This window comes from Zeus faber (assembly GCF_960531495.2).
Source record: "Zeus faber genome assembly, chromosome: 4".
Lineage (NCBI taxonomy): Eukaryota > Metazoa > Chordata > Actinopteri > Zeiformes > Zeidae > Zeus > Zeus faber.
The window spans coordinates 20369349-20394113 of NC_137191.1; the positions used below are offsets into that span (position 1 = coordinate 20369349).

Here is a 24765-nt window from a genome sequence, read left to right on the forward strand (position 1 = left end):
TTTATTATTATTTTTTAATTGTTGTTGTTGTCTAATAATAGTCTCGGTATTTCCATTAACTGATTAAACACAACATTTTTCAAACAACAATTTCTCCGATGAGTATGTTGACATTTTTTTTTAACTAACTAACGAGGTATTTTGGCGAAATTGAATGTATTAACATTCAATGAATTAAATTAAATGCGATTAATAATCGTGACATAAACCAAATGTTTTCATGTAATGCTGTGACAAGTACACATTTCTCCAAAAGGCTGATATCGCGATACTGGGCGAGTCTATGTGAGACCACGAGGCGGATATCCGGTCTCTTTTCGGTGGCGGACCTTCGTTGGGTTGGCTCAGCAAAATGAAGGTACAAAGTGTGGAACACATTACGTTCAAAGATCGAATTGTTGTCTTGGAAATATGAACATGTAGTCGAAGCGGAGTCTGCGAAGCAAGCAACGCGCTGCCGCGTTTGGTCAAATATCGATCCCCCGCGGAAGATTGGTGCAGATTGTCATCGCTGAAGCCGCGGCTAAGGTTTGCTAGGCCCCCGCTTGGAAAGATGGCGGCCCGCTGTGAGAAATGTGTGGCGTTTCAAGTGTTATCAAAAGCCTGTAAATGTACCGTATTTCCTCTCTGGGCTGAGTTATCTGGGCTGCGAAACACTCTCACCCGACTGGCCATGTGCTGGTTCTAAAGCCGTAGCTTGGGAGAGTTACGTTTTCTGTCCGACATTGAAATACCGGTAATGAACGTTATCATCCTTAATGTTCCAACATCGGAACGTTTATGACTAAAAGCTTGTTCTAAGCGGATCCATCAACACGTCTCACTAAAAGAGTGGCGGCGGCGGCAGCTTTACATGATGCTGCTTGTGTGGTGGTGGCGGCCAGAACCTGCTCCCGCTTCACTCTCCCGGTGCCTGCGTTAACAGTCGTACGCCTTGTCTTGCAGCTGAACATCTCATTCCCCGCTACTGGCTGTCAGAAGCTGATCGAAGTCGACGATGAGCGCAAACTGCGCATTTTCTACGAGAAGCGCATGGCCACCGAGGTGGCTGCTGATCCTCTTGGAGATGAGTGGAAGGTGAGTTCTATCAGTTACTCATTCACTTGGCCTGAACGTGTACCTGTCTTTGTGCCACTTGAGCTTATTTTAACTTTGAAAAGGCACGTTGTCACCCTATAATGGCTGAACGCACTGGAAATTGCTGGTAGTTTCTGTGCCTCAGAGCATTGCCAGAGATATCACCCAAAGGCAACGAGATGCATTGCACGAGATAAACTGTTTGTTCTGGCTCTTTCCAATGTATTGCTCCTAATAGAAGAACTGAGCTGCAAGGCTGCCATCGGTTGTTTCTACGGTTGTTCATAGAATGGAGGTGTGAACCACCAGGCCATGCACAACTGTCTGCTGAATATAGACAAGAGGGGAGTCAATTAATATAGACCGAAAGTTAACTGTCCAAACTAAAATGTAAATCAGGGTAGGTTACAGCCTCCGTCCCTACAATTTCAATCATTTCTTGTTCTTAATTAATCTTATTGCTGAAATCAAATAACTTTTGAATTCTGAAAACAGCAGTCGGGCACAGTACTAATTATTCGTGGAGCATCTCGATGACTTTGGTTTACTGATAACATTATGAACCAGTAACTTGCTACTTTTACGTTTTATGTTTCATAAAGTATATCTATTAAAACAGTTATTTGAAACGCGCCATAATGGCACACAAGTAGACCCTTTCTGATTTATCAGTAGTCTTTAAGGGGGGACATGTGTTGCTAAAGTAACTGCAGAGCCGCACTCAATAAGGCCAGACCTCACCATGGCTGGTTAAACTGTGCTGCCTTCTCACTCAGGATTCTGGTGATCACAAACCGATTTCAGCATTTCGAGACAGTCTTTGTAGCTTTCCCAACCTGATAATGGCACTGCTCTCAACCATGTTAGTGTGGTAATATAACGCAATGTAATTGTTCCTTCCATTCTACCCAGGGCTACGTGGTGCGCATCAGCGGAGGCAACGACAGACAGGGCTTCCCCATGAAACAGGGGGTGCTGACCCATGGCCGTGTGCGCCTGCTGCTCAGCAAGGGCCATTCCTGTTACCGCCCACGCAGGACCGGTGAGCGCAAGCGCAAGTCTGTCCGTGGATGCATTGTTGATGCCAACCTGAGCGTCCTCAACTTGGTCATCATCAAGAAAGGTAATTACACGTGTCATCCAGTTTCAACAGCCATTACAAAAATTTGAATACAGCCCTGTCTATGAAAGCAATAAGACACAACATCCAACGCTTCTCAGGAGACATTCGTGAGGTTCCTTCTGAATCAGTGAATTTCCACCCTAGCACAACATTGATAATTTTAAGGGGAAACAGACACTTAGAATAACTTAAATATGCCTGCATTTGAAGGAATGGTTGTTTTGAATAATACTCACAATCCCAATACTGAGAATTGGCAAAGGAATATTTAAAAGTTGTTAGGGCCTTGATATTATAGGATTCTGCCCTACAAACACCATCCATGTCTAATGGGCCTGGATGATTGCTGTAAAATTGAGAAATTGTGTATTCTACCGGAGGGGGGGCGGTGTAAGTCTGCTTTATAGGAGGGAAATTAAAACAATGGTTCTCCATGCTCTCTAAGGCTCATGTGGAAATCACTGGTGGCCTGAATTTGCCAACATTGGTCCCATGGCGACATCACTGCTCTACACATGTGTATTGCAATGTCTTGTTGAAACTATATTCCGCCTGGTCAGCTTAAACCTTCAAAAAATACTGCTGTTTTTTGTGTGAAAGCTGTAATTTGAAATGTATATTCCTGGCACAATAGTAGACCCTTTTTGATTTCCTGTAGTCTCTAAGGGGGGACACTGTTGCCAAAGTAACTGCAGAGCAGCACACAAACGTGACTAGTCCCTCACTATGGCTGGTTGAACTGTGCTGTATTCTCATTCCAGATTTTGTTCATTACAGATAATCAAAATTTTAAATGAATAAACTGTGTTAACCTAATTTATCTTATTTTACCTTTCCTAACTTCCCAGGTGAGAAGGACATTCCCGGGCTGACCGACAGCACTGTCCCTCGTCGCCTTGGTCCCAAGAGAGCAAGCAAGATCCGCAAGCTCTTCAACCTGTCCAAGGAGGATGATGTCAGACAGTACGTTGTGAGGAGACCTGTGACTAAAGAAGGTGAGCTCCAGCCCCCTCATCACTCAAATGTAGTAGTCTACACATTCATACGAGAACGTCTGAGAAATACTGGTCATGGTTTAGCTGCTTCAGTCTTCATCAAGCCACCTTGTTGTTGTAGTGTCTCATGCTGGCAGGTCAACAAGAATCCAATGAAGTTTACCTTAAAGGCATAGTGTGCATTTCTTTAGCATGGTTATTGTGAGCATTTGTTTAAAAATAAACAAATTGGCTCACTTCCTTGGGAGAATGTTCAAGTACTTTTTATTGGATATTTAGTTGACAACTCAATGGGTTTCATCTTACATTGTCACTGTGCACTTTTCTCCTTAATTCTTATTTATGTTCACATAACTTTATTAAACTTCAATGTAGTCAAACAAAACTTCAAAACTGCTGCCCAGAAGAAAGCTATTAATGTTGATGACCAAAACCAGAATATAATGACCGCCTGGTCTGGCTGTTGTTTTTCCTGCCCCTGCTAACACTGTCGTCCACCCCCACCAGGCAAGAAGCCCAGGTCCAAGGCTCCCAAGATCCAGAGACTGGTCACCCCCCGTGTACTGCAGCACAAGCGCCGCCGCATTGCCCTGAAGAGGCAGCGCACCCAGAAGAACAAGGAGGAGGCCTCAGAGTACGCCAAGCTGCTGGCCCAGAGGATGAAGGTACACAATCCATCCTTCCAGTGCTCTGTTCCTTATACACTCACACACTTTATTAATTTATTTGTATTTTATTTTTTTACTTTGTTTTGCCACTCACACACTTTATATGGGACACCTACTTATTCATGCAATTATCTAATCAGCCAATCAACCAGTGCAATGATCATGCAAATACAGGTCAGCAGCTTCAGTTAATGTTCACATCAACCATCAGAATGGGGGGGGGGGGTGGAATTATCTGATTTTGACCGTGTCATGATTGGTGGTGCCAGACGGGCTGCTGAGTGTTTCTGTAACTGGTCTTCTGGGATTTTCACGCACAACAGTCTCTAGAGTTTACTCAGTGGTGCAAAAACAAAAAACATCCAGTGAGCGGCAGTTCTGTGTATGGAAGAGCCTTGTGGATGAGGGATGTCAAAGGAGAATGGCCAGACTGGTTGGAGCTGACAGAAAGGCTACAGTAACTCAGATAACCACGCTGTACAATTGTAGTGAGCAGATGAACATCTCAGAATGCACAACACGTAGAACTTTGAGGCTGACGGGCTACAACAGCAGAAGACCACGTCGGGTTCCACTTCTGTCAGCCAAGTACACAAAGCGGAGCGCCCGTTAATACCAATCATGGCTGGAATGCCACAGCCTTTTTGAGTATTGTTGCTGACCATGTGCGCTCCTTCATGGCCACGATTCACCATCTTCTAACGGCTACTTCCAGCATGATAATGCAGCATGACACAAAGCCAAAGTCGCCTAAAAATGGTTTCATGAACATGACAATGAGTTCAATGTTCTTCAGTACCTTCCCACCTTTGGGATGTGATCGAACGGGAGATTCTCAGCATGAACGTGCAGCCATTATGTCGACATGGACCACAATCTCAAAGGAATGTTTGTGTTTTGAAAGCAAAGGGAGGCCCTACAAAGTATTAGTTTTCCTAATAAAGTGCTCAGTGAGTATATCTGGCATCTACCACACACAGTAGACTAAACCTGTAATATCTATATTCAGATAAAATAACAGACCTGACTGTGCAGTAGTAAAAGCACAAACATGGAAATCTAATATCTGATTTTTTTTTTTCTCTTGCTGTAGGAGGCCAAGGACAAACGCCAGGAACAGATTGCTAAGAGACGTCGCCTTTCCTCTCTTAGGGCATCCACATCCAAATCTGAATCCAGCCAAAAGTAGAATATGGAATCTAAATAAAACTGGTTTTGCTGATATCATTCAGTCAGTTGTTTTTTTTCCCCCCACCATTTGTTTTCAGGTGACAAATTTCTGAATTTATAGAACTTGAACATTTCTTTTGTAAAGCATTGTGAATATTTGGAATCAGTCTACAACATAATGGCCATTTGTGTAGCATGTTTTTCATATCATAGGTTTGGAGTGTTACTATTGAGCTATTGATTAATTGTATTGTCACTGGAATTTAATACTAGGTTGCAAGAGTTAAAAGTTCATTCTCCATGTAATTGTTGCTGGAGCATTTCAGAAATATCTAAATTCTAAATGAAATTGAAACTGAATACAAACTCATTCTCACATCTCAAGTGATTAACTACACTAGTGTAACTGGCTTCCCAATTTATACACTGACTGCTTAATGAAATCAATTGTCAAATTACATTGATATTTGGAGAAACAGCCCAGAAGGTGTCTTTTGAAGGCAGATAAAGGGTCAGGAAACAGGTGGGATGAACAATGTGCCAGTGAGTTGACAATACGCTGAGGATTCATCCTTAAATTGCTTCATTCTACGCTGCAGTGCTCTTTCTAAATGAGTAATGTTGCAGTCATAATGCACAATGTTTTTATTGTAACAAGGGACATGCGGTACACGTTCAATCAGGTCATTGCCTGGCGGTACTCCTGTTCGCAGCCGGCCTGGGAGGCCTCCTGGTCTTTGAACGCACCGGGGTCCGGTCGGAAGACAGAGGCCCTGCAAGGCTCTTGAGAAGGGGGCCGGGGACCAGGTAATCCACAGTAGTGTTGATCTGATCAAACAAGCTCTTTTTGGAAACCGGACAGCTTAAATTGTACATTTGAGACACAAAGAAGAGTGCACACATAGCATGGTGCTGCAGGTTCTGAGGCAGACTGTGCAGCCTCCAGGGCCCCTGGGGGCCCAAGCTTTCTACAAGCCACTCCAGCACATGGGGGGACTTGGACAGAACACACAGGACCTGCACATTTAAAAACAATTCAGACAATATTAGTGATTTTCAAACATACACTACTCACAAAAAGTGAGGGATATTTGGCTTTTGGGTGAAATTTATGGAAAATTTAAAAAGTTTACGCTACAGTGATATGAACGTAGGGCATTAAAGTGTAAGCATGCAATGGTGATTTCCTCATCTCAAACAGTTGATTGAAACAAAAGCCAACTGGTGGGTTTACCACAACAAAATATGTTGTCTCAATAACTTGTCATGTGTCCTTGAGCATCAATTACAGCTTGACAACCACGTCTCATGCTGTTCACAAGTCGACTTATTGTCTGCTGAGGCCTGGCCCCCCACTCTTCTTGAAGGGCAGCCCTCAGGTCATTGAGGTTCTGGAGTACAGAGTTACGAGCCTCTACACGGCGACTCAGCTGATCCCATAGATGTTCTATGGGATTCAGGTCTGGAGAAAGTGCAGGCCACTCCATTTGAGGTACCCCAGGCTCCAGTAGCCGTTCCCTAATGATGCCACCTCCATGAGCTGGAGCATTGTCGTCCATGAAGATGAAATGAGGCCTGTGTTGTTCATGCATGGGCACAATGACTGGATTCATGATGTTATTCAGGTAGTATGGGCTTGTCACTGTACCATTCACAAAGTGTAGGGCAGTTCTGTATTGACTAGACACACCTGCCCACACTGTAACACCACCACCACCACCAAAGGCTCGTCTGGTGACAGCAGTGGCTGATGCGTAGCGCTCTCCTTGACGTCTCCAACATCGTTGGCGGCCATCATTTCTGCTCAACGTCAATCAACTTTCATCAGAGAACAGCACTGAGGCCACTGGTCCCTCGTCCAGCGTCAGCGCTGCCTGGTCCGTGCAAGAGGATGATGCCTGTACCTGGTGGTGTGGTCAGGTACCCTTGCAGGTCGTCTAGCACGCAGACCACGCTGATGGAAACGCTTTTGAATGGTCTGACGTGACACTTGGTGCCTCTCACCTCCCTTAAATGTGCCTGGAGTTGAGTGGCATTCATCATCTGGTTCCGCAGGGCACTGTTCACAACGAAGCGCTCATCAGTGTGGGATGTGGCCAAAGGACGTCCACTTCTATGCCTTTCTGTGACTCTTCCAGTCTCTCTGTTGCAACCTGCTGATGACACTCTGTGACACTCTAAGCTCAGTGGCCACTTCCCTCTGAGAACATCCTGTTTGAAGCCTCGCAATGGCGAGGTACTGTTGATCATTTGTTAGGTGTCGTCTTGGTCTCATGATGTCAAAATGTGAACAGCATGATGAAGAGGACTGTTTGAATACCAATTCTAATTGAACCAGGAAATGTATTGGTCGATTCATGGATCCAACACCTGTTGTGAATTTTTCCGTTCAGCTCCTTGTTAGAGAACAGCAAGTTGTGCAAAAGTACTGAAACATTGAACAGTTGGACATGTGCATTCAAAAGTTTAGAGAAGGTCAAATGAAGTTCACCTGTAAAGGTTACAGTGCATTTTATCTTCATCATGAAATTTCACCCAAAAGCCGAATATCCCTAACTTTTAGTGAGTAGTGTATATTCTTAAAAAAATATATAAAAAAATTTAGGTTTAGGCTTCTTGGGGAATTACTGCTCCCTGCTACTGGTAACCAAATGGAATTTGATGCTACTCACTATCTCGCCAGCCATTTTAATAATAAACAATTTAAGTAATAAAGTCTAGTTACTACAACATTACACCCTCATGTGTTTAGAAGCAGTACCAACCTCCTCCAGTTGATGCTTCACAGTAGTATGACAAACTCGCCATTCCACCGTCACACCAAACTTGTTCTGAACAACAAGTTAGATTCAGAATTCTAGAACAACTTCATTGACAAATAAAAACTTCAGACCAATAAATGTATTCAAACAATCTTACATATACATTCACTTAATCCCACTTTTATCTGTATTATAGGATAACATTTGAGGCGCAATTCAAATTCCTCAACATAACCTCACATGGATTTTAATAATTGCCGATTAAATAACCGACATTAATTAAATGAATAAAACAAAAAAACGTTTGGCGGCAGACCTTGAGAGCGTGCATCCTAACCCAAACCTTGCGGCAGGTTCTTGTGCACAGCCTGGCGGAGCGGGAGAGCAGCTGCACAGCGACGCCGGGCCGGGCTGGGGAAACCTCAAACCCTTGCGCGGCTTCGGTCGGCTCCTCTGAGGCGTTGGTGGGGAAAACAACATGTTATTCACCGAAACGGGTCCTTCTAACGGGCAGGACGAACCACGATGGGTTAAATATTATCCAGCGTGTCTTCCTACACCGTTGGCCTACCGGCGTCTTCCCCGGGGAGAACCAGGTCCACCAGGGCTTCGGACACGCTCAGCGCAGCGCCCAGTCCCACGCTCACCACGCCAAGCGCTTTGGTCACCAGGGCCACGTTGGCACCGCCGCCCTTCCCCAAAACACTGGACGTCACGTGCATCTTGCCGACCGCCCACGTTAAGGTGTGACGCACGTGGCCCACGGTCCCACCGCCCACAGCGCTCGCCAGCTCCTTCACCTCGCACATCTTCTTCTTGGCGCTGGCAGTGACCTGATCAACGTAAACGAGCGCGTTGAAGGAGCAGAACTTCTGTTTCCGTCGTTTTGCTTTCATTCAAATTAGGAGGATGAGGTGTGTGTGTGTGTGTGTGTGTGTGTGTGGGGGTTCTTACTTTGTCTGTGGGTTCCAGCAGCACGGGGAACGCCTTTTCCAGCCAATCGATGCCTTGACATGTGAGGTCGTTTAGAATGTAAACTGTGCAAATACCAGAAAGAAAACAAGAACATTTGGTGCTGACGTAGACATTTCACCCAAACAGAACATTTTCAATTTCCTTACATTTATCAGTAGTACAATTTAGAATGTTTACATATTGTTTACAGAGCATCACATGGCCTTGCTGCTCACTTCATCTCCTCTATGCGTCTTAACAATTATGCTCATTATGTTCCCGAAAGTAAGATAAAAATGTGGAAAAAATATGCTTTGTGTTTCCAAGTCCCCACCTGCTGGAATATGCTAAATAATACATCTGAGCAGGGGTGTCGTTAGGGGTGAGCGTCCGGGGCTTCAGGCCCCGAATGTTTTATGAATAGCCCCTGATCTTAAATAGCCTCCAAGTAAAAAAATGTCATCCGTCATTCCAATCATGCATGAAAGCCCTCAAATAATAAATCGATCCCAAAACGCAAGTAGAGAACTCCGCTGCGCACCCCTGTGCTCTGGAGAGGGAGCTGTCTCCTCGCCGCCAATTTGCGGCCCTTCTCCAAATTCCCCCCCAAGTTCTTCTTGGCATGAATTCCACAAGATTGTAGAAACATTCCTTTGACATTCTGGTCCATGTTGACATGATTGTATCACAATTCCTGCAGATTTCTCAACTGCACGTTCCTTCTGTGAATCTCATGCTGCATTATCATGCTGGAAGTAACCGTTAGAAGATGGTAAGTTGTGGCCATGAAGGGACGCACTCTGTGCTTCATTTGTGAATCATAAAGGTGGATCCAGAGCATTGGGGGGGGGGGAGAAAAGTCACGGAATGTATGCATGTAACACACTGAATGGGACGCACAAGGCTTTTGTTTTGTTCAATTAGGAAACAATTAAAAACAATACGGCCGCCCCCTGAAAGTCTACAAGTTGAATCAGTTGGAAACCCGTCAATCGACTGAGATTCTTCAATTCGAGCAGTCGTTTTAGCTTTTGTCAGTCAGCGTGCATTAAAATAACAGGATAAAACAGACACTGACGAGATGCACAGGGAGAACATTTCAATGGGGAAATCATAAATCTATTTTTGTGTGTGTGAACCGTCCGTGTCCCGACAGGCGGGGCACAACCCGTAAAGATTATTTCCTTTGCAGAACGCAGGGAGAGGGGGCGATCGGGGAGAGCGTCAAAGAGAGAGTGTCCCCGTTACGCACGGTTTCATTCCATAACCACATGTTTCGTTTCCGTAAGGAGACGTACAATAAAAAAACGCTGTTCTGGCGTCGATGGCAGGATCGCTGGCTCACGCCCCGTCTGTACGGTCGGAGAGCCAAATGTGTCCCAATCGCCCCCTCTCGGCGCCCCGCCTCAGGATGGCGGACGCCTATCTTGCCTCAAGGAAGAGCGAAGCTGGCCCGGCCCACTTCCCCCCAATAGTCTAATATTCGCATTGAACAGCCCAATCCGAATCTGCCCTTAAAAAATAATCTAAAAAAAAACAACAAAAAAAAAAACAACCCACTATTTCCATTTGTTTTGACCCTAGCATCAGAGTTTCCGTTAGAACAAATTGGTGCTGGTCCACGTGTCCTGGAAAGCGTCTGTCCCGCACAAATGGAAGAGATTCCGATCAAATATCTGTGTTTGAGCTTAAAAACAATTGATGAATGAAATGATGAAGGCATGTAGATTTAATATTTTTTTATTGACTATTTAAAATGATATAAGTCCTGTCAGTTAACGTTTTAAAAATGAATAAAAATTACGAATATTAAAGTTGAAATCAAATCATTTCAGTTTGTGAACAATAAGTTACAAGTGCAGCTGCTTTAATTAACATTTTACTTTTATAACATTCTCATAAAATCATAAACAAAATAAATATGGCGAGTAGGTCTAATTAAATAATGAAGTGGTTTGTGGTGGTGTCCGTCTTCGTCAGAACGTCTGGTCGACATGTTTTACAACACAATGGATATCAACCATCTGCTTTTCGTCGGAACTTAAATATAAAAAACCCCGGCAAACTACGGATGTATCTGGCACTGTTGTCAATGATACGTCATCTTTCATGCTTCTCCTCAGAGTTTTGGACGCTGCGGCTCTGTCTCCGCTCCACGTGTACTGGGTTTACAAGCACAACCTGTGGGCGGGGCTTATTTCTATATCGACAAACCTGATTGGTTAGAGGTGAAAGGTCAGTCTTTGATGGTCCAAACAGGTTGGCTTTTTGTGACTTGCGGAACGCTGGAATGAACAGATCTGCAGAATTATTTTTTTATTCAAAATTATCGAGTATTTTATATTTGTATTGAGTAACAAGCTATCGCGATTATTAGCCTGCTAAGAGGGAATTATTGTCACTGGACATTATGACGAGGGTGATTTAAATATGCAGACTTCAACAGATTTCCCCGGTCAAATAACAGGCAATTACCAGATAACTGAAACTGACTAGCATCTATGTGCCTCAGCGAAAATTGAGATTCAGACAACGCCACGTTTTTCCAGCCTTCAAACTGTGCAGTTTTGATGAGTCTGTGCCCGCTGCAGCCTCAGCTCTCTGTTGTCGGCGGAAGAGTTTCCGTCCGCAGAACAGCCGCTCACTGGGTGTTTTTTGTTTTTCAGTTTGGGACTGTTGTGCATGAAAACCCAGGCGGCCAGCAGATACAGAAATACTCAAACCAGCCCGTCTGGCACCAACCATCATGCCGCGGTGGAAAACACTGACAGCACATTCTTTCCCCCGTTCTGATGGACGATGTGAACATTAACTGCAGCTTCTGACCCGCATCTGCATGATTTTATCCATTGCACTGCTGCCACCCGATTGGCTGAGTAGATAATTGCATGTATAAGTAGGTGTACAGGTGTTCCTAATAAAGTGCTCAGTGAGTGTATTAGAGCTGCAACTAACTATTATTTTCATGATCAAGTTGTTGATAATGTTCTCGATTCATTAATTTCAGAAATGCTGAAAAATGTCGATCACTGTTTCCCAAAGCCACACCCTCAAACGCCTGGTTTGTCCACAACCCAAAGATATTCAGTTCACTGTCATACAGGACTAAAGAAACCAGAACATATTCACAGTTAAAAAGCAGGAATCAGAGAATTTGGAAATTATCTTTAAAAAAGTGACTCAAAACGATCCATCGATTATCCAAATACATAATTATTTGATCCCTCAGTGATTTTGTCAGTTTGCCCACTGACAAAGAAATTAACGGTCGATAATTTTAGTTTAATTTTTGGTAGGTTTATTATAACAGTGAGAGACAGAATATCAAAAAGAAAATCCAGAAAATCACATAAAAGAATTAATTTTTTTGCATTTCATTGAGTGAAATGAGTATTTGATCCCCTACTTGGTGGAGAAACCCTTGTTGGCAAGTACAGAGGTCAGACGTTTCTTGTAGTTGATTACGAGGTTTGCACACATCTCAGAAGGAAAGTTGGACCACTCCTCTTTGCAGATCCTCTCCAAATCTTTAAGGTTTCGAGGCTGTCGCTTGGCAACTCCAAGCTTCAGCTCCCGCCACAGATTTTCTATAGGATTAAGGTCCAGAGACTGGCCGGGCCACTCCATGACCTTAATGTGCTTCTTCTTGAGCCACTCCTTTGTTGCCTTGGCTGTATGTTTTGGGTCATTGTCGTGCTGGAAGACCCATCCACCACCCATTTTTAGTGTCCTGGCTGAGAGAAGGAGGTTGTCACCCAGGATTTCATTTCACGGTACACGGCCCCATCCATCTTTCCCTCGATGCGGTGAAGTCGACCTGTCCCCTTAGCAGAGAAACACCCCCAAAGCATAATGCTTCCACCTCCATGCTTGACGGTGGGGATGGTGTTCTTGGGGTCGTAGTCAGAATTTCTGGATTTTCTTTTTGATATTCTGTCTCTCACTGTTATAATAAACCTACCAAAAATGACCACTAAAATTATAGAACGTTAATTTCTTTGTCAGCGGGCAAACTTAAAAAAAAAAAAAATCAGCGAGGGATCAAATAATTATTTCCCCCACTGTAGTTGGCGATTAATTTAATAGTTGACAACTAATCATTGCAGCTCTATAATATACATACGCAAAAACACTGTATTTCATGCCAAATGAAATACATTCTGTATAAATTAGATATAATATATAGAACATTTTATAATAATGAAATTTATATATACATGTGCTGTATAAATATTTGCGACACAAATTAAGAAAAATGTTTTTTAAGCGCGACTCTTCAAGGGTTTTGGTATCCATTTGTCCGACAGTCAACTAAAGGGAGTCGGATGAAACTTACTCTGAGGCTCCACCCTGACCATGACAGGAGACACTCTGTGGTAGGCGGCTGAGCTGACGGAGGCGACCCCACTCTCCACCGCCTCCAACACGGACGTGACGCCGGGATGGCGACGTTTGGTGTCCGAGTAAACCACCCAGAGCAGGGACCACGCCGAGCGGACCACGGGCAGCGCGGCCAGGCGGAGAACTGCATTCTGGAAAGGAGAAGGGATGGAGGAAGGTAGGGTGGAGGGAAGTCAATTGAAAGAGACAGCTAATAACACTGGGCCGGCGAGTAGAATTAATACTTTAAGGCGATTTTTATTTGACTGGATTTAACACCCGTATTGAGATGAAACATCTTTTTCTTATTCAAAGTATTTCTGAAGGTGCTTGATATTTTGTACACAGCAGAGGTTAGTATTGGGTAGACAGGGCAGAAGAATTGAAATAATTTCACCAAAAATATAAATACAAATACCACATGTAACTTAAAAATTGTAAAATGTGAAATAAAATACTAAATGAAAAATGAATCACAGAAATCCATATGAAGACTACTTCATGAAGCTGAATGTAGGACACGTTGACTGTTTGACCGCCTGAATAAACACGCTAATTGAGCACGAACCGTCCTCACCTGGGACGAGTTATTGTTTCTTTCTTTCATGCTCCCCCTCGCACCTTGATTCAAAAACGAGACAAGCAACACATATCGTTTGGCGTTCTCGACGTGGACCTCGATGGGAAATGCAAATCGCATAAATGCACTTTTGAAAGCGGCTGAAGCCAAGTGACCCCGGGACACCCACCGGGACAGACGACGCGCGCTCACGCTTGCGCGATGGACGAGTTGCTCACTCAAGTATCGCGATAAGTCAGCGGCAACGTGACCTTGTAACTATTTGGCGTGACCTTGTAACCAATTTGGCGGAAGTGTGAAAATGAATAATTAAAAAAAATAAATATATATATATATATATATTTTTTTTTTTAATTTTAATATGAACCAATAATAACCGTTCAAGAAAAATACGATTAACCATTAAAAAAAAAATATATATATATCTTGATGATTTGATTGTGCGCACTTTGCGAATGCACATATCTGTATATACATAGCCATATTCCTTCAACCTATTCCATTTTATTTCAATTTATTTTTTATTGTATTTTATTCTATATATTTTTTATCTTATTCTATAAGTATTCCACTTACTGTATTACGTTTTAGGAGTCAGTTAGTCGGTCTATTAGAAAGGAATTTTCTACTTTTTATTTTATTTTATTTTTGTACTTTTTCCTAGGACTTATTGTGTGCTATCACCGGGTGCGTTGCATTACATTTCCCTGCATATATGTATGGAAGTATGTATATGTATGTGACAAATAAAAATCTTGAATCTTGAATCTTGAATCTTGAATCACTTTGCCATTTTATGAAATAGGAGGAAAAAAAATACAAAACGAAATGAATCAAATGACGTCGATCCGTCAGAGACTTGATTTGTAGACGCGCAGGTGGAACGTAAGGTTTTGCCGCCTGCTGCCTGGCTGCCTGGCTGCTGCCTGCTGCCAGGCCTGGCTGCAGTCCGGCGCAAACCCAGTCGAGCGGCCGCACAACTCGGTGCGAATACCTGCCGCAGCCCAGTGACGGCATTTCATGTTAGTGGAATGGAACGGGAGGCAAAGTCTGTGAACATGTTGAAATCTGTTTCGGGGGGTTAATTCGGACCCGACTGCAAAAATGAAATAATAATATTAATAATATTATTATTATTAATAATAATAATAATAATAATAATAATAATAATAAAAATAAAAACAATATGCACGTGCGAGACCACGCTTCTGAAACGCACTGTGCGCCAACGTGGGATTGGCACAAGGCGAACTGCGAAGTCAGCGACGAAACCGTCTGACGTCGCGCCGAACACTTGGCTGTCGAGGGCGTCTTCCTGACGGATCGTCCTTGGGACCTGTCTTCCAGACCACCACGCCGACACCAATTAACACCTGCCCTCCGGGCGCACGCAGGGAGGACTCTGCGGGTTTCAAGAAAGAAACGACGCAATTATAAACCAAAAGGGAGTCACGCAGAGTTGCCGCGACGCGTCGAGGGGAGGGCAGCACGTCCCCAAACGACTCGCCGCCGGTTGCCACGGGCGACGTGGCAGCGCAATTACTGCGCTCGCAGCCTCGTTGTCGCGTTTGCCCACGTTGGCGCGCACGGCGGCGGGGTTTCGGGGACAGTCGGAGACGCACGTGGGAGTGGGTGGTCCTCCTCGCACGGCGTGCACGTGGCTCCCCCGCTGCGGCGGCGGCGTCGTCGGCGGCGGCGTCGGCGTCGCCCCGGTTCAGTGCAGCATCTGCAGCGTCAGGCTCGGCAGCGTCACACCATGGCTCTGGAGGTGGAATCTGCGGAGTGAGTAGAGACCTGATGCAGCATTGTTGTTGTTTTTTTTGTCTTCATTTATTTGCGATGCAATTTGTCGATTATAGGTTTAGTTGGAGCTGATTGTTGGTAATTCATTGGGACAACAAGCCCCCGTGTGATCCTCCTACCGGAGGCTGCACTACCCACGTTGATATGTATTTATAAGGGATTTAGTTTTTTAAATATACGGAAAAAGAACCTTTCTCACTAAACTATATCATTTTATGTTCTTCACATTTTGCGTAACCCCCCCCCCCCCACCCTCTTGTCTGCTGTACTCATATGCAAGCACGTGGTGGTGTTTTCTATTTAATACATGATTGTTAGAGTTTCGTTTATATGTGGATGCGTCGATATGCTCAGAGCCATCATTTATATGTCACATATGTATTTTAGAGATGTACTATCCTCCCTCTACGTCAAAAATGCAAAAAGATTAATTTGACACATGATGATTTTGATGATATTATTGTTATTATTACAAATGCTTCCAGTTGCATGTGGTGTATGAAGGTGCTATATTCAAATAACATTATTATTATATTATTATTATTATGATTATTATTGTTTATTTTTTTAAATTGTATTTTGTAAAGTATCCTCAAGTTTCTTGAAAGGCACTTATAAATCAAAGTTATAGTTATTTGTTATTATTGATAATAATTCGCATATACCGTTGAATGGTTTAATGTTTATTGTGTTTATTCTTGCATGGTCGATTCAGTGAATTGAATCTAGAGGCTTAAAGTTGATCACAGTGGCATTAAATGTGTGGGTGTTTCAGCGAAGGGGTTTACAAGGTGGGGAAAGTAGCATGGGACTAATTACAGCAGTTTGAATCCAGTGTGAGAGATTGAAGTTCAACAGTTTAACGCTCACTTTCAACCATTGCCCCCGTCCTTGACCTCTAATCTCACCCGTAAAACAAAAATTATCTTCATTACAACGACTCAGGCATTTGTACGGAAGAGGATTAGGGCCACCCCTGAAACATTTATTTGATATTTGATATTATTTATTTCATTTGAATACATTTTTCACATGTGGCCCTAATCCTCGAACGTACATTCGAGGTGTTTTACCTCGGTCATCGCGTCCCAGTTTGTTTAGATGTTTCCATTCTAAAGTCAGTTGGTTTTGTCACCCGCCTTGTCTTTTTTCGTAGCGTGATACGTCTGATAATGCAGTACCTCAAGGAAAACAACCTCTACCGCACGCTGAACACCCTGCAGGAGGAAACCACCGTCTCGCTCAACACCGTGGAAAGCATCGACAGCTTCGTGGAGGACATCAACCGAGGCCACTGGGACACGGTGCTTCTAGCCATCGAGTCGCTCAGACTGCCCGACAACACGCTCATAGACCTCTACGAGCAGGTTGGGGATGATTGGCGCCCTCTCAAAACAGCTCTTAAGTTTGTTGTTTTTGGCAGAACGGGCCTATTAAATCATCGCTCTCCCCGTTAGGTGGTTCTGGAGCTCATTGAAATGAGGGAGGTGGGCGCGGCACGCTCGCTCCTCAGGCAAACCGACCCCATGATCATGCTGAAGCAGACCCAGCCAGAGAGGTTCCGGCGTCTGGAGAGACTACTAATGCGCTCCTACTTTGACCCACAGGAGGTGAGGTCCCGTCACTTACAGTAGTGCCCTTAAAGGAGTAGTTTGGCAGCGGGTTCGTCCCTGTTTTCTACTCAGCGCTCATGAAGTACGGAGCTAGGTTTTAATTTCCGCAGCAGTCCAGCCTTTTATGCCTACGGCACGCTCCATCCTCCCTATCAGCTCAAAGCAAGTAATGGGGGACAAATACACAATCTGCGTTTAGTGCAAAAACCCACCATATTTCTCTCCATACCTTTCCATCGACCTCCATATTTCAGGCGACGCTAACTTGACGCCACAGCAGTGTGACATCTGAGTTACCAAAAAAAAAAAATACAAATAAAATGCATTTGGTTTTTGTTACTGAATTCCCTGAGATATGCGTGAGGTTTTACAGAAACTACAAGCTAACCATTAAGTCCTCAAAATATTCATGTTTAAATGCGGTAAAGAGTCTCAATTACTTTAGTTGTGTCGAGCCGTCTTCTTATCTTTGTGCACACTAATCTTTGAGATGTGTCGAAAAACACGCAAAAAAAAAAAAATGTCACCCGATGCGGCAGGTCACCCATTTGGCCCGACTGATTTCTTTCTAAATCACTGCTTGCATTTGCAAAGTCAAATGTGGTGTGAAATGTGAAGTGAGCTTTTTACCCTCAACGTTAGATTGTGGATTAGTCCCCCCACGCATGGTGCGCATTGAACCCCTGGCAGGGGTGAGGGAGCCGCACGTCCAGCGCGGAGAAAAGGCTTGGACCCGCCGCCGGGAACCAAAGCTCCCCTGCGTCGGCTCGCCCCAACACCCCTTAAACACCCCTCCTGCTGAATGTTGCGATTTGCTAATGACACCTTCCCTCCCACTGCAGGCGTACCCGCAGGGCAGCAGCAAGGAGAAGCAGCGCAAAGCCATAGCGCAGGCTCTGGTGAGGGAGGTCAGCGTGGTGCCGCCCTCTCGTCTCATGGGGCTCCTGGAACAAGTCAGCGTGAGTACGGCTGAGCTGCGAAGTGCACGTGACGTTTCAAAAGCGCGGCGCTCCGGCGCCCTTCTGAGGTCTGATGGATACTCAACGGTACCCGAGTCGAGGTGTTTTTTTTTTTTTACGATTGCCCCCCTGCTGCCCAGTTACTGAAGCTGCAGCAGCAGCAGAACCACCTCTCTCCGGAAATCCCCGGCGACGCGTCCAAGAGCAAGGCAGCGGAGGACGAGAGCTTCCCGACGCAACTCTACTGCCACATCAAGGTAGTTTACGCCATCGATTTAAAAAAAAAAAAAAAAAAAAAAGTACATTTATTTCTTTTTTTTGTGTGTCTCCATAGCATTGTTCCTCTAAACACACACACACACACGCGCACGCACACACACACACACGCGTGCCGGTAGTTATGATTACTAAACCCACCCGGAGGCGTTCAGATGCTTCGCTGACTCGCATCCAGACGGAAACGCTTAAGAGTCCTCGTGTCCTTGGCGAGAATTAAGATAGGAGGCTGTGCAATCGACTGCGCGGGCAGCCGAGCGTGAGAGTCTCCGGCGTAAAATAAAACGCTTTGCCCCTTTGGAGGCGGTGACCTGATGGCAAACTGTGCTTTGTTTCTCAGTGCGTTAAAGACAGACACAAAGCCTATCTCGGTGAGCATCTACTAAACGCAGTTTTCCGTCCAGTTTGGACTGCGATCGCATGTGGAATGTGCCCGCTTCTCTCCCGATGGGAAGTACCTGATCACCGGCTCGGTGGATGGATTCATCGAGGCCTGGGACTTCATGACGGGAAAGATCAGTAAGGTAAATCTGCCCGGCGTCGGAAAGGCCACCCGGCCAAACGGGGCTACTTTGAAAACACTGTTTTTGGGGGGAGAAAAATGTGTGTGTGTGTGTGTGTGTGTGTATGTGTATGTCTATGTGTATGTGTATGTGTATGTGTATGTGTATGTGTATGTGTGCGCGCGCGCGTGCAGGATCTGAAGTACCAGGCCCAGGACAGCTTCATGATGATGGACGACGCAGTTCTGTGCATTTGCTTCAGTCAAGACGCCGAGCTGCTGGCCACCGGGGCCCAGAACGGAAAAATAAAGGTGATCGGCTTCAACCAGTTCTCTGTGAGGCTATTTCGTCATCACCGCTGCACTGTTGGTAGCTTGTCATGAGCCGTTCAAATCCATTCACGATGTGACTGCTTTTCCCCCCATATGGCACCCGTGTCTTCTTATGTCCTGTTATCACCGTGACTTAGGAATATGAGCGCGCTAAGTCGCATCGTGATTACTAACGGATGCGATGGTGCCGCTCTTCACTCCTAGGTGTGGAAGATCCAGAGTGGTCTGTGCCTGCGCAGGTTTGAGCGCGCGCACAGCAAAGGCGTCACGTCGCTCGGCTTCTCCAAGGACGGCAACCACATCCTGAGCGCCTCCTGCGACCGCACCGTCAGGTGGGAGGAAAAAATACTTTGAATACAGTAAATATAGTGAATGCAGTAAATATGGTAAATACGGTGAATACAATGAATATAGTGAATACAGCAAATATAGTAAATAAAGTGAATACAGTAAATATAGTAAATACAGTAAATAGTGACTATAGTAAATACAGTAAATAGAGTAAATACAGTAAATAGTGAATACAGTAAATACGGTGAATACAATAAATATGGTAAATACGGTGAATACAGCAAATATAGTAAATATAGTGAATACAGTAAATATAGTAAATGCAGTAAATAGTGAATACAGTAAATACGGTGAATACAATAAATATGGTAAATACGGTGAATACAGCAAATATAGTAAATATAGTGAATACAGTAAATATAGTAAATGCAGTAAATAAGAATGAAGACAAACATTAGGCAGGGTGTCCGGCTTCACCTGCGTGGTGATAGCTGTAGGCTCTCCATTGCCGAGTGATTAAAGCACCGTACCGGTGTCAAGTGGGGTTTTAGTTTGCTTAGTCAGGACATATTTAACATTTTCTGAGCATTTTCTTGTTGATAGCATATATATACATTTTTTTTTTTTTTAAGATTGTCTCCGTTTTCAGGTTTGGGAACATTCTAACAACATAAGCGAGAAACCTCTACCTTAAAATGATCTCTTGGTCTCGCTAACAACTATATATTTACTACGTACAACGCATATTGCTTTTGTCTAAATTACTCGTTTTGCCAAGTTTTGTATCTGTTAAGTCCACGTTAAGCAATGGCATTTCTGCCTTTTCAAATAACACATAGGATTAGTTCAGGATGGAATTTCCCCCCTGCGGAATGGCATGGCAATTAACAGATACAAAATGCGGCAAAATGAAGGAACTTTGCCAAAAGCAAGTGCTACTGTGGTTGATGATGATACGTTTAAGGTCGGTTTCTTACCATATTGATTGAATTTTCCAAAACCCCAAAATAGAGACCATCTTCAAAAAAAAAAAAAATCCTTAAATGTGAGCTTTCATCAGAAAATTGATCAGGGGTCAAGTCAAATGTGTGGACTAGTAAACAGACTAAAACTCAATTTGACACCAGTACGGTCCTTTAGGAATACTGAGAATTGTGTGTATCTGTGTATCCTCACTGATCCGTAGCATATGCAACAAAATGTGTTGAATTAAACGTGGCAAAGATTTCAGCGCGGCTTTTAACTGCGGTGAAGAGAAATCCAAAAAACCACTGTACACCGTACGTCGTTTCTCCTTTCAGAAATGATGCAAAGGAGTGAGGGTGTCTTGACGTCACTCTGCTCACGTGCATCCTGCACCTGGATGCAAATAGTCTCACGCGCACACACACACATACACACACACATACACACTGCCTGCTATGCTGGAGGAGTCTGGGATGTGTCTATGTGTGCATCTCAGAGCGTGGACTGAGTGGAAGCACATACAGTGTAGTGGTGTGGTGTTTTTTTTTTTTTTTTTTTCTTATACACTGGATCAACACACCAGGGGGGGGGGGTTTATCCTTTTTGTCACGGTTTAAGCTCATCTCCTGCCAGTCACTCGACAGGGTCTAAAAATAACGCGTAGCTTCTCTGCAACTGGTGAATTGAAACACCACCCCGATCACTGGTTGGTTCTGGAGCAAAACACCCAGAAAATGCTTCCTGGGTTATCCAGAGTAACAACACGGGGTTTATTTGTGTAGTCGACGACTTTGTTGATTCAGGTGTTTCAAAATGAACTGTTTCCCAACTACACGTGTGTGTGTGTGTGTGTGTGTGTGTGTGTGTGTGTGTGTGTGTGTGTGTGTGTGTGTGTGTGTGTGTGTGTGTGTGTGTTTTTATATATATATATACACACACACACACACACACACACGTTGGAACCCTTACATCCATTGAAACAATGCTTCATTCATCCTGAAAAGTGAAATGAAATTAAAAGCAATTTTCTCATATATACCTGCATGCCTTTGGTATGTCGTGGAGTAAATAAAGCAAAGAAACTGTGAAAAGAGATAAATTATTGCCAAAGAGATCAATTATATTCTAAAAGGGCCTGGGCAGATTTGTTGGTCCCCTTCGACAAATTTGTTGATACCCTTCAAATAACTTGAAACTCACAAAAGTAATTGGCATCCATCATTGTTTTTTCTATATCTCATAGAAATCAGACTTTGCTTTTGAGCTTTGATTCAACAGAATATTTTACGCAATAAAACTAATGAAAATGGCATGGACAAAAAGCAATCGCTGCAATCAAGCGGTTTCTGTAGCTCTCAATGACTTCCGCACCTGTAAACAGGTAGTTTGGCCCACTCTTCCTCAGTAAACTGCTCCAGCTGTCTCAGGTTTGAAGGGTGCCTTCTCCAGACTGCATGTTTCAGCTTTTTCCATAGATGTTCGATAGGATTCAGATCAGGGCTCATAGAGGCCACTTCAGAATAGTCCAATGTTTTGTTCTTATCCATTCTTGGCTGCTTTTAGCTGTGTGTTTTGGGTCATTATCCTGTTGGAGGACACATGACCTGCGACTGAGACAGAGGTTGATGACACTGGGAAGTATGTTTCGCTCCAGAATGCCTTGATTGTCTTGAGACTTAATTGTGCCCTGCACAGACTCAAGGCACTCTGTGTCAGACGCAGCAAAGCAGCCCCAAAAGATAACCGAGCCTCCTCCACGTTTCACAGTAGGTATGGTGCTCTTTTCTTTGAAAGCAGTCCGGCTTTTTTATGTTTTTCTTTCAAAAGTGGAGTCCTCCTGGGTCTTCCATGGAGCCCACTGTCACTCAAAAAGCGACGGCTGGTGTGATCAGACACTGATGTACCTTGACCTTGGAGTTCAGCTTGTACCTCTTTAGACATTGTCCTTGGCTCTTTTTCTACCATTGGCACTATTCTTCTGTTCAATCTGGAGTTGATTATCCTCTTGTGGCCACGTCCAGGGAGGTTGGCTACAGTCCCGTGGACCTTAAATGTCTTAATATTTGCAACTGTAGTCACAGGAACATCAAGCTGCTTGGAGATGGTCTTTTGGCCTTTACCTTTAACATGCTTGGCTATAATTTTCTTTCTGATCTCCTCAGACAACTCTCTCCTTCGCTTTTCTCTGGTCCATGTTCAGTGTGGTGCACACGATGATACAAAAAACAGCAGAGTGACTACTTTTCTTCATTTGAATAGGCTGAATGACTGTTTATAAGATGAAAGGCATGTGTGATACCAATTAAAGAAAACAGTTTGAAATATCACTATAATCCAATTATTTATAATCTTTTCTAAGGGGAACCAACAAATCTGTCCAGGCCCTTTTAGAATATAATTTATATCTTTAGAAATAATCATCATTTCATAGTTTCTTTGCTTTACTCTATATCATACCAAAGGCATGCAGGTATACATGAGAAAATTGCTTTTAATTTCATCACTTTTCAGGAGGAATGAAGCATTGTTTCAATGAGCTGTAAGGGTACCAACAAATTTGTCCACGTCTTTATGTCAGGAAAATTGCTCAATTTCACATTTTTGACAGAGTATGAACTGTTGATACAGAGAATCATTGTTAATCTTTAGGTTTAAGAAGAAGAAGAGGGGTTTATTGCATATTGCCACATTTTTCTATATTTTACTTGATTATTAGATCAATTGTATATTGATTTTATTTTATTTATAAATCTTCATTACATATTGGCAATTCTTTATTCTCATTACTTTATTGTTATTGTGTTTCATGTGAGCTGGTGTAACACTGCAATTTCCCTCCGGGGGAGGAATAAAGTATCTATCTATCTATTTCAGAATCCATGAATTAAGATCAGGAAAGATGCTCAAGGAGCTGAGCGGCCATTTGTCTTTTGTTAACGATGCAGCCTTCACTGAAGATGGAAATCATGTTATCAGCGCCTCCTCTGACGGCACAGTGAAGGTACCCTCACGATTTCCCTGGAAAAGGTATTGAAATTTAAAGTGCCATTTTTCATTTCCAGTGGTTAAAGCTGTGTTGTTAGTGCAGATCTGGAGTGCGAGGACGTCGGAATGTCTCCACACTGTAAATTCTCTGTCCAACGGCTCGGACGTCCCCGTGAACGACGTGATCCCTCTGTCCCAAAACCCTGAGCACTTTGTGGTGTGCAACCACTCCAACACGGTGGCCGTGGTCAACATGCAGGGACAGGTAAGGCTTCATGTACTTAAATCGTGGCGCCCTTGGGTAAGATGCATTGACCTGAGATGATATCTGCCTTCCGGTTTAGATCGTGAGGACCCTCAGTTCGGGAAAACAGGACGGGGGAGACTTTGTGTGCTGCACCCTCTCCCCTCGGGGGGAGTGGGTCTACTGTGTGGGGGAGGACCTGGTGCTCTACTGCTTCAAGTTCGCCACAGGAGAGCTGGAGAAAACACTTACCGTGGGTCCCACTAGTGATAGGAAACATTCCTTTTTCAAGGTTCAAGGCCAGGGCTTAATAGATACTATTACGTGGCGCTGTGGAATACTCTATTCTGATTGGTCAATAGCCGCAGTCAGCCGTTGGTGGTTTTGGAATAATGACCCTTATCGAAGGCAAGCACTTCTCCGCCTGGTTGCACGTCTGTCTTATTACTCCGCCCACATACCAACGCCAACACTAGCTAGTGGCGCAAACTCATTATACTTAATAGAAACTACAATGGAAGGCTTGATGACATGAGTGCTGATATGTACAATGTTGGAGAGTTTTCCTAAGCAGACGCTAAACTAGTTATAAAATTATTTCAAATCAATATTCCATCTGAATGTATTCTTTTATTCAGTAAGAAACCGTGTAATAAGCAGGATGAGAGTCATCGCCCTGTCGGGGGTTATTTTGTGATGATCGCTTACACGTCTGTGCTTCCTGCTCCTCCTCGCCCACAGGTCCACGAGAGAGACGTCATTGGCCTCGTCCACCATCCACATGAGAACCTGATCGCTACCTACAGCGCGGACGGTCTCCTCAGACTATGGAAACCTTAAATCCTCGAAAGCTCACGCGGCTCCACATCTTGCCCCGATGTAAACGGTTCCTCACAGATCGACACTGCAGTTTAGATTTCCGATCTTCATTTCTCCTGTCCGCAGACACGAAAATGCACGTTGGTGGTAAACTGTTTTTGGAAGATTTGTAATTTAACTGCCATGTGTTTCGGGCATAAAGAAGCAATATCAGGTAATCAAAGGCGGGTGGGTCAATGATGGTTTGTAATACTTTTGTAACTCA

The 24765-nt window shown here is 43.9% G+C and overlaps 2 protein-coding genes across 2 annotated transcripts; both read left to right on the plus strand.

The window, feature by feature from the left end:
* Positions 1–275: 275 nt before the first annotated feature.
* On the plus strand, positions 276–5087 carry rps6 (ribosomal protein S6). Its single transcript, XM_079999723.1, has 6 exons — positions 276–358; positions 946–1077; positions 1990–2200; positions 3049–3195; positions 3703–3860; positions 4957–5087. The coding sequence occupies exons 1-6, from the start codon at positions 353–355 to the stop codon at positions 5050–5052; spliced, it is 750 nt and encodes a 249-aa protein (XP_079855849.1). The 5' UTR covers positions 276–352; the 3' UTR covers positions 5053–5087.
* Positions 5088–15465: 10378 nt separating this feature from the next.
* On the plus strand, positions 15466–24555 carry LOC307229675 (WD40 repeat-containing protein SMU1-like; the record flags this gene model as incomplete). Its single annotated transcript, XM_079999711.1, has 12 exons — positions 15466–15491; positions 16669–16879; positions 16970–17122; positions 17968–18084; positions 18225–18341; positions 18765–18884; positions 19058–19174; positions 19400–19527; positions 23327–23453; positions 23541–23702; positions 23782–23934; positions 24423–24555. The coding sequence occupies 12 exons, from the start codon at positions 15466–15468 to the stop codon at positions 24519–24521; spliced, it is 1530 nt and encodes a 509-aa protein (XP_079855837.1). The 3' UTR covers positions 24522–24555.
* Between the last annotated feature and the right edge of the window lie 210 nt (positions 24556–24765).